At 34.7% G+C, this 10,493-nt stretch overlaps 2 protein-coding genes across 2 annotated transcripts; both read right to left on the bottom strand.

Annotated features, from left to right (window-relative positions):
* Positions 1-6,668: 6,668 nt before the first annotated feature.
* LOC107898146 (protein ACCELERATED CELL DEATH 6-like) lies at positions 6,669-7,349 on the bottom strand. The gene has a single exon (XM_016823687.2). It carries the CDS (start codon positions 7,347-7,349, stop codon positions 6,726-6,728), a length of 624 nt encoding a protein of 207 aa, XP_016679176.2. The 3' UTR covers positions 6,669-6,725.
* Positions 7,350-7,861: 512 nt separating this feature from the next.
* Positions 7,862-9,539, bottom strand: LOC107898145 (ankyrin-1). Its single transcript, XM_016823686.1, has 3 exons — positions 8,948-9,539; positions 8,483-8,626; positions 7,862-8,409 (listed from the first exon to the last, which is right to left on the bottom strand). The coding sequence occupies exons 1-3, from the start codon at positions 9,537-9,539 to the stop codon at positions 7,862-7,864; spliced, it is 1,284 nt and encodes a 427-aa protein (XP_016679175.1).
* Between the last annotated feature and the right edge of the window lie 954 nt (positions 9,540-10,493).

Genomic DNA, 10,493 nt, shown 5'->3' with positions numbered 1-10,493 from the left:
TGGCATCATATTTGGGTGTTTTAGGGTTTTTTTTATTTTTTAAACTGATTTCTAGAAAATAGCCTCAAAACAATTTTTTACCCTAACAGATTTTAGGAAAAAATATTTTTCAGTGTGTAAATGATTTTCAAACGATCTGAAGTGTTACATACTATTTCTTTACACTATTTTAGAGTATAAAAAAATATTTCTCACAAAAAAAGTGATAAAAAAGTACAAAAAAACAAAAAAACAAAAAAATAAAATAAAAATAAAAAATATTCTGTGGGTTGAATTTTGCGGCGAAACTTTTTAGATCAGATCTACATTATTTGAGAAAGGTTTAATTTAAATTTCGTAGTTTTTGGAAATCGGGAACACCTCGAACAAAGTTTGTCAAGCTGCTTCGCAATTTTTTTGATTTTCGGGTTTCAGCAATTTTCATTAACTCTTAGCCTTAGGTTTTAGTTTTTTTTTTGCTTTTTATTGTTCCTTTACGTATTCTAACACTTTTTTGTTTCTTGTGTTAGTAGGTTAAAGCACGTTGCATATTCCTTCCTCCGTGCAACAGAATTGTAACACCCTTCACCTATATCTATCGTCGGAACAGGGTTTAGGAGCATTACCGGAGTTTACAGATCACTCTCAGATATTTTATATTACTTAACATTAATATTAGAAATTAAACATTAATATTAGAAATTAATCATTTCGTCCCTTTTATGAGCCATCGGGGCCCAAAACATACATTAGAAACATGTCGGGACTAAATCGAAATCTCAGAGAATTTTTTGCAAAATTTCAAAATTTTTCTAAGGTGCAGGGGACACACTCCCCTGTGGTCAGGCCGTGTGATGACACACCCATATCTTAGGCCGTGTGTATTTGAAGTAGGGCACACGGCCGTGTCCTCAGCCCATGTAACTCTCTGACTTGCAATATATTTAAGTACATGGGTCACATGGCCAAGCCACACGCCCGTGTGTCAGGCCGTGTGAAAATACCTGAGCATTCTGTTTTGAATTTTTAAGATGCAAGGGACACACGACCATGTCACATGCACACCCGTGTGGACAAAATAAGGCCATTTCTAAGCCTTATTTCTCAATCAATTTTGTCTTCCACCTACATCAACACTTAAACACATTCCCAATCCAATACAAGACATTTAACTCAAGCCAAAACCAAGTCATATACATGATATTTTCATTACTTGTATTCATAAACTCTATTTTTACCTAATTCATCAAGTTCATCCATGTACTTACCATCATTTGACATTTTAAACACACATCAAACAATATTTAGATTATTTACACATCAATAGCTAAGTTAACCTATACATGCCATTATAACCAAAATTAGTTTTATAAATATACCGAAATGGGTCGATGGATAGTGTGAGTGATCTTTGCCAAGCTTCCAACCTAATGAGCCTTCAAGAACTATAAAACAGAAGAAATAAGATAGAGTAAGCACTTAATGTTGAGTAAGTTCGTATAATGGAAATTAACTTATCACATATTTATACATAAAGTAAGCATACAAAGTGCATCCAAAGCAAATTGGCCATTTGCCTAACACATAACTTCACCAAGCATGTTAGTCATGTATTTCATGTAAATATCAAAAATAAGGATGAACTCATCAGGTATCAAGTTTTCAAATATTTTAGGCATATACAGATAGTAGTTTCATTTTGATTTCACATGTTCTCATGTTAGAAATTCACCCGTTGAATCATTTGAAATCTCGATGGATATCCGTCAATTCATATTCGGGAGTGCTTTTTTGAGCATATAAACATAAAGCTCTCTCTCAAGCACTATAACAGGAAGCTCATTAAGCCTTGTAACAGGAAGCTTATCCAGGCAATATAACAGGAAGCTTACAAAGAGCCTATAACGGGTAGCTTCGAAGAGCACTTAACGGGTAGCACCGGATAGCCATATAACAGGAAGTTTAAGTGAGCACTAACAGGAAGCTCACAAAGAGCCTTTAATCGGGAAGCTCATAAAAAGCCATATAACGGGACGCTCATAAGAGCTGTAGTATGCCCACAACATATGTAGGGTTACGACCAATCGAGATGCTCCGAAGAGCATTTAACGGGAAGCTTGAGAGGGCTTATATTGGGACGCTCTTTCGAGCTACGGTATGTCCGCAACATATGCATGAACACTACCATTTCGGGAAATAGAAACCTGTATCTAATCGAATTTCATTCATTCAAACGAGATTTAACATTTATCGGGTATTTTCCAGATATGCAATCATATTTCATATACATGGCCAATACATAATTCACATACAAATCATTCAAACCAATTCAAACATATAATTACACAATTAAGTTATACGAACTTACCTTGACAATATTCGTTAGTTGTAATCTACTAATCCGTTACTTTTTCGTTTCCTCGATTCAATTCCGTATTTTGTCTATCCGGATCTATACGAGTAAATTTAACTCAATTTAATATAATTTCATACTCATTTCTATTTAATACACATCTTAGGCAAAATTATCATTTTTCCCCTATACTTGTAATTAATGATGATTTCGTCCCTAGGCTCGAAAAATGAAATTCATGCAATTTATTCCATGTGCCAAGCCTAAATATTTTCATATATATCAATAGAGCCCATGGATTCCACAAAATTTTAGAATTTTTCATGAATTCAACAACTTTTCAATTTAACCCCTAAATCATGATTTTCATCCAAAATTCTTTAATAAAATACCTTTAAACATCCATCAACATCTCAATTTCATCATCTAATAACTAAAATAATATGAATTCATCAATGGTAACTTCCAAAACTTTCAAGAAAATAAAAAACTAATGAAATAGTAAGTTGGACATAATTGTGAAAGTCCCAAAACATAAAAAAATTCAAAGAAAAAGTAAGAATTAAACTTACTTGAAGTTAAAATATAAAAAACAGCTTAAACCCTCTTCCATGGTTGTTTTTGAGTTGAAAATGATGATGAAATTCTCTAGAATTTCCAATTTCACATTTATTTCTCTTAAATTTGGCAAAATTTACAATTTTGCCCTTATTTAACGTAAAATCCTTGATTTTTTTCATGCTATGCCGCCTTAGCCATTTTATGTGGGTCTATTTGCCATTTTAGTCCTCCTTTATTTACTATTTAGACTATTTAATCACTTTAGCAAGTTTTGCACCTTTTTCAATTTATTCCTTTTTAATTAATTGACTATTGAAACATTAAATTTTTCTAACGAAATTTTAATACTACCTTAATGAGATTTCGTAAATATCTATAAAAATATTTAAGGCTCGATTTATAAAATCGAGGTCTCGATACTTTATTTTCTTAATCAATTTATCTAATAAATCCTTATAAGCACAAATTTACTAATTCAAAAATCTTTTAAAATCTACATTTGGCTCGTAAATATTAAATAATAAAATTTACGAGCTTACTTGCCGGATTTGGTGGCCTTAAACCACTGGTTCCGACATCATTGACAATCAGACTATTACAACTCTCCTGGGATGGATGAGAAGCTCAAAGTCAACAAATATAGAAGCAAGCCATGATGGATGAGATGACCATGATTCACAAAAATCAAAACTGGGAGTTAGTTGCAAGACCAGCTCACAAGAAGATTATAGGAGTAAAATGGGTGTTTCGAGCCAAACAAAATGCTGATGGAAGCTTGAACAAACTAAAAGCAAGGCTGGTTGTGAAGGGATTTAGTCAGAAATATGGAATTGACTACCTTGAAACATTTGCACTAGTGGCAAGGCTTGATACAATCAAACTGCTGGTTGCATTGGCTGCAAAAAGGCAGTGGAAAATACATCAACTTGATGTAAAATCTGCCTTCCTCAATGGCTTTCTTGATGATGAGATCTATGTTGAACAGCCTAAAGGTTTCAAAGTTCCAGGTAAAGAAGATAGTGTGTCCAAGCTGAAAAAAGCCTTGTATGGCTTAAAACAGGCACCAAGGGCTTGGTATGACAGAATAGACACCTATCTAGCAAGCTTAAGGTTCGAGAGAAGTATCAGTGAGCCAACTTTGTATGTGAAGAAGGAAGGTGATGAAACATAGCTCATAGTCTCCTTGTATGTGGATGACATGCTCGTGACAGGAGGAAACAAGGCTATGCTGACTGACTTAAAAGGCAAAATGGAAAGTATGTTTGAAATGTCAGATTTGGGTAAAATGTCCTACTTCTTTGGCATGGAAGTGTCTCAAACTCAGCATGTAATTTTTTTTGAGTCAAAAGGAATTTGCCTTGAAGATTCTGAACAAGTTTTCTATGCAAAATTGCAAGGCAACTAGCACTCCAGTTGCTGTTAGAGAAAAATTATCATGCCAAGGTGATTTCGAGAAGGTGTGCGAGACAACCTATAGAAGCTTAGTGGGATGCCTGCTGTATTTGACAGCCACAAGATCAGACAAAATGTTTGCAGTTAGCCTCTATCCAGGTTCATGCATTATTGTAATGTGAACCATTTTCAGGCTGGTAAGATAGTTCTCAGGTACATCAAAGGTAATCTGAGCTTTGGAATGATGTACACCAAGGTGGACAGCATGAAGCTCATTGGTTTTGCTGACGGTGATTGGGCAGGATCAATTGATGATATGAAAAGCACTTCAGGGTATCTGTTTACCCTTGGTTTAGCCATTTTTTGTTGGAGTTCAAATAAGCAAACTGTTGTTGCTCAATCAACAGTTGAAGCAGAGTATGTAGCAGCTGCAGCAGTTGTTAACCAATTAATTTGGTTAAGGAAGATCATGGCTGACTTAAACTTTCACCAAAGGGAAGCAACAGAGATCAAATGTGACAACCAATCTGCTGTTGCAATTGCAAAGAATCCAATGTTTCAAGGGAGAACAAAACATTTTAAGATCCAGTTTCACTTCGTTAGGAAATGGAACAATCTCAAGAAACTAAACTGATTCATTGCAGTTCTGAAGATCAGCTAGCTGATATCGTGACAAAGCCTCTTTGTGTGTCAAGGTTCAAAGATTTGAGAGCCAATTGGGAGTTTGCAGCATGCAAGCCAAGGAGGAGTGTTGAAGTTGGCTTCCATGCAGACCATAAAGCAGACTAAGCTGCCCAAGCCATGCAAGCTGTTGCTGAAGATCATGATGATGTTTTGTTACTTTCAAGTAGATGTTTTGCTACTTAGTTAGATATGAACTAAATTGTTAGTATACTTGATGTAATTAGATGCTGATGGATTGATAAATCTGCTTTACCAAGTGTACAAGTTATGTTTATCAAGTTTCTATGCTACGTAGTGGAGTTAGGTAGATGTTTTGGTAACATTTTCTTCTTTTGATCAACTGAATGCTTGGTATATGTAATGGCATTATGCCTTTATTCAAATGTAATGAAAATCTTTCAAGTTTCTTGTTTATTTTTGGTTCAGAAAAAGCAATTTTTGTTCACAAAATTCTAGCCGATTTTCTTGTTTGATCAGCAAGATATTGAAGCTTCTTGCTTAAGTTTCTGTCAAAGTTTCACATTCTGTTTTCTTAGATCCAACAAATATGCACTTATCAAGAACTCCAACCAGTCTATTAGCAATGAATTTAGAGCATAAATTGATAAACCGATAATTAGCCATATTTTTGGGATTATGAGTCTTGGAGATCAAGTATTCTTATCTCCCTTGGCTAACCAATTAGCTCGAGCTCTTTCTTCCATATAGCCTTCCTCGTCAATCTCATCAGCAATGCAAGTTTACATTTAATTTATAGTCTCTTCAAGTACTGCAGTAGTCAGATCTGATTGGGCAATGACTCCAATTTCCTCTGGAGATCCTTCTTAAGTTTAGATCGATTAGTACGGATCCCTTGGGACCAACTCATTAAATTAAGATCCCATAGCCTTTATTTTTTCCAGAATGGTACCATTGGAAAGGTGCCATGACCTCTCGACCTCACCTTGGCAGCTTTCCTCCATAACTCAAGAGGTCTCCATTCTGAAATTCCTTGTAGAATTGGATAGTCCTGCTCGAGAAATAAAATCTTCAGTACAAATGATTAATGTGTAGTGATCCAAACGGGGGTATTCCTGGTGCTGGATTGAGAAGCGTGCAAAAAGAGACCACCAGTTCAAGTTCACCACACGTTGGTCTAGTCTCCCACAAACGTTGGTTGCCATCGTTAAGCCTCTTTCCCATGTGAACTAAGGACTATTGCAAACTCTACCACCCTGTTAGAAGTAGTGCAACTTATCATTGAATTTTGAGTACGAAGGACAAGAGGGAAACTAAATACAATTTGGTGCTGCAAATCTCGGACAAAATCAGTTCCCTTCTCCTGGTTGTCTACCACAGCCAATTCCAGGTTATCGCCAAGCTCTTGGTTTTTTGAAACAGAGAATTCATTTTTCTATGATAAAGCCAACTCATGGTCAGCATAGTCAGGTTTTCAATCAGTAGCTAACTTGTATCATGTCTATAAATATGACCAACATCCCCTTCTTTCTCATGATAATGCCATAAACCTAGTATGTGATCATAAGCCTGTCCTGTCCCAGTGTGTCTCAAGCTATGGTTATGGCCTAACACCAGTTGCTGGTTCTGCTTTTATTCTAGATTGTGGCTTTGTGCATGGATCATATCATGATTAGCCATTGAATAAATTAATCACTGTGTTAATTCACAATGCATTCAACAAGCCTTATTTGTCGGCATTTATTTACAAAACAAAATCACATTGCTTTCATTTATATACATAGTTCTAACATTAGATTCATTTAAAATAAACAAGAAGTTGAAGCCCAAAGAATGAACACCCAATGGAAAGAACAGCTTTAGCAAGTCCAGGAGAATCAGACAATGCTGCATAAGTGCCTGAAACAAAAGCTATCACCATTGCAGTAATCCCATAACTCGTTAACAACGAAGTAATATACATATAAAATGCATGGGCATCGAGTTTTTCCACAAACGATTTGCAGTAATGGAGGAACATCGATGTGGACGAGAAGCAAAAGGCCAACGCATTAGCTATCACGAACACTCTAAAAGCCAATTTTCTGCTTAAAATCGCCATTCCTTCCCCGGGGCCATCGCTTTTGTACCCACCAGGCATGGTGAAACCCGCGGCGAATGAGATGGTGGCGATCAGTGTTGTCACCAGTAAGTTTATGCTGGCGATGGTATGGAGTTGATCGGAGCTTGGTTTCTTGATCGCTGCAGGTTCGGGTCTTTTGTTGGGAATAAGTTGTGGTTGGGCTTCAATGGCGACAGGGGACCATGTTGTTTGTGGTTGTTCTTGATTTGTTGTTGTCGACTCAGTAGATCTTGTTTTTCTTCCGTCCTTGTTGATTGCATGTTCTAAGCTTTCTAGACCTCCATTGCTTGCAACACTCATTGTAATCCAAGTCTGTAAGTAGCTTAATTTGAGATAAATATCCTATTATTTAAGCTTTAGATTTGATTATGCTTGTTTACCAAATAAAAAATTTCCAAGGACTAAAAACTCCTCAAATTAAATAAGTAAAAATATTTTTCAATTTTATTGTTGTTTTAAAAAATTGAAGTAATTTAATATTATCAATTTCTAAAACAAATAATTGTATATCATTTTGGTTGATATAATAACAAATTAAGTCATTGATGTTTATATATTATGTTAATTTGATTTTGATTTTGAATAAATTATATAAAAAAAGATGTATTTAAATAGAAATAGACTTTGTAAATTGTAGGATTAAATTTATTATTATATTAATCAAAATTATATAAAATTGATGAATTATTAGTTGGTTTTAGATTAAATTATTCTAATTTTTTTGAAAATGACCCGTTTGATTATATCAAAATTGAGAGGGACCTAAGGGAAATTTTTACCGATTTAATATAAAGTAAAATGACACTCAGGGATCAATTCCATACCTTTTCAAAGAAACCATACTCCTTCAACAAAATAATGTCGATGACAGTGAAACCCTCCATGTTTCTAGCTGACTTGTCCACCCTACAATCTTTTATCAGCAACTCAAAGATTTGCTGGTTCTTTCCATGTATTGTGGCAAGATGTAACGCGGTGTTACCTTCATTGTCCTTCTGGTTTATAAGCCCATAATGCGAAAGCTTAGTGGCAAGAATAAACTTTACACAATCGAGTTTCCCTCTTTCAACCGCAAGGTGAAAAGCTGTTTGGCCTTTATTATCTTGTAAATCCCAGATTTCCGGAAAATTATATGCCAGCTCTTTTAGTATGGTGACTTCGCCTTCTCTTGCAGCAATGTGAATGACGGTCATTCCTTGTTTATCTCTTTTACGAGCGGTTGAAGAATCGATGTGGTCTAAAAACACCTTGAAAATGTCGACGGTACCGAAGTGGGCTGTGTAGTGTAGTGGTGTCCATCCGAATTTGTCAGTTTCGGAGAGTGCCGACCGACGTGTTTTCGTCAATTTTACGACAAAATCTAGGTAGAGAAGAAAGGTGAAAGTGTGAATACGAGTACATTTTTTAAAAATGTGATTTGTGATGAACTTTACCTCTATAAGTGTGGTTTTGGGAGGCAGCCTGAATGAGGGCGGAAGGTCCAAAGGAAGAGAACTTGAAAGAGTGCTTGAATGACATATTGGTCAGGTAATTCATTGGATTCTGAAGCTTAACCATGTACGAAGATATTCTCAGAACTGAAAGGGTAGTAAGATAACAACACTAAGTTATACAAAATTGACAAACCCGAAATCTTAATACTTAACAGGCATGGGATAATACTGCTTAACACTATCATCTTGACTAGCTTTCAAAATCATTAATGAGCAGAAAATTAGAACTGGATTAGACCAGCCAATCAGATAGGTTAGATCAAGAAATGATTGATATATCGGTCTGGACAAAGAGATTGAACTGCACTCCGAAAAAATTGCTTGAACTAGAAATAGATGATCTGACTGGTTTGATTACCGGTTAAGTTTGTAAAACATTCGGAAACTATAGGAATTAGTAATTACCTTCGTCCTGCGATCGAATAACAGCTGCATGTAAAACATTCATGCTATTTCTCCCTGCAAAAGAGAAAACTCGAGCAACTTGTAAGATAATTTCAGCGATATCAACATGTTTTTTATCCACAGCAATGAAGAGAGGGGATTCTCCAGCATCATTTGTCAAATCAGGTAACTCAGGGTCTCCTCTAATCAACAATTCCGCAATCGGAAGATGCCCATTTCTTACAGCATCATGCAGTGCAGTATCGTTCACCATGTTCACTATCCTTGTAGCCCTTTGGCCGGCTTCGATTTCCCCACTGTTTGCACAGTTTACGAGTATTTGAGCTGTTTCGAAACTCCCCGACCTCGCTGCAACGTGCAATGGAGTGTCGCCTTTGGAGTTCTTTTGATTCACCAACGACACCAATGTCGGAAACGTAGTAATCATCTCTTCGGCCATACGATTCTGATTATATTTGGCAGCAAGGTGAAGAACGTTGTCTTCCTCGGTTGTCACCTGCAAAAAGGCTGAATCTGAATCCGATTCCGAGGTGAATTCATGTAAGGCATCCGTGTCACCTGTTATTAAAGCTTCATGCAGTTTGGGATCCATTTCCTTAGGATTTTTTTTTTTACGATAATTGTAGGTCTCCATTGATCAAATGGTTATTTATATGAACAAAATAGATTTAATTGACGCGGTTTAGCTTTGGAGATATGGAAATGGCGAAGAACCAAAAGTTTTCCAGCCAATTTCTGCTGGTTTTCTCGTAGGCAACAGCCAATGGAAAATAGGCATTATTACCGGCATAAGTTATTTAAATATGGAGACATTTTTTATGATCATCCCTATGTTACGAGATGAATGTAAGCAAGGATGAAATAAAAAATTTATTTTAAAATAAAAGTTAAATTATAAACTTTTAAAAGGATTAAAGTATAATTTTATCATTATATATGTTTATTATTTTTTATTAAGAGTTATATTAAAATTTTTTTATATAATATTTAAAATTATCTATAACAGTTCTTAACATTTAAATAGAGAGATAATGCACTTGAACAAAAAAAAATCAAAGAAAGTGGCGAAGAGATTTGGAAAGGACAAAAACGTGAAGAAATCAAAGTATTTACTTAGTAAGAACACGGTAATCAATGATAGAAATCACTGGGTTGATGGAAGCAAATATGGCAGAAAGTAAATAATATGGTGAATTCTACATTTAGACAGAGAGAAGATGAATTTTGTAGAGGGAGTAAAGACATTTTACAGATAAAATGGGTTGAAGAGAAAGAACAAGATTAAAATTTAAAAAAATACCTCATATAATTTTAAAAACTAACATGAAAAAAATGAAAACATTTCTAATATTATTTCCAACTAACAATATGGAGTATTATATCATATTTTGATATAATACTAACTACTAACTAGAATATAAATATATTATTTATGATATCAAAAAATATTATTTGTATTTAATAATTTTCTTTTAATTAAAAATAAAATATTATTTTAATATATATTATTAAATATTTTCTATCTTATTATGATTAATATTTAATT

Source organism: Gossypium hirsutum, chromosome D08 (assembly GCF_007990345.1).
Source record: "Gossypium hirsutum isolate 1008001.06 chromosome D08, Gossypium_hirsutum_v2.1, whole genome shotgun sequence".
In the NCBI taxonomy this organism is placed as follows: Eukaryota; Viridiplantae; Streptophyta; class Magnoliopsida; order Malvales; family Malvaceae; genus Gossypium; species Gossypium hirsutum.
The sequence above is the reverse complement of the archived record's forward strand: the minus strand, read 5'-3'. Positions and strand labels throughout refer to the sequence as shown.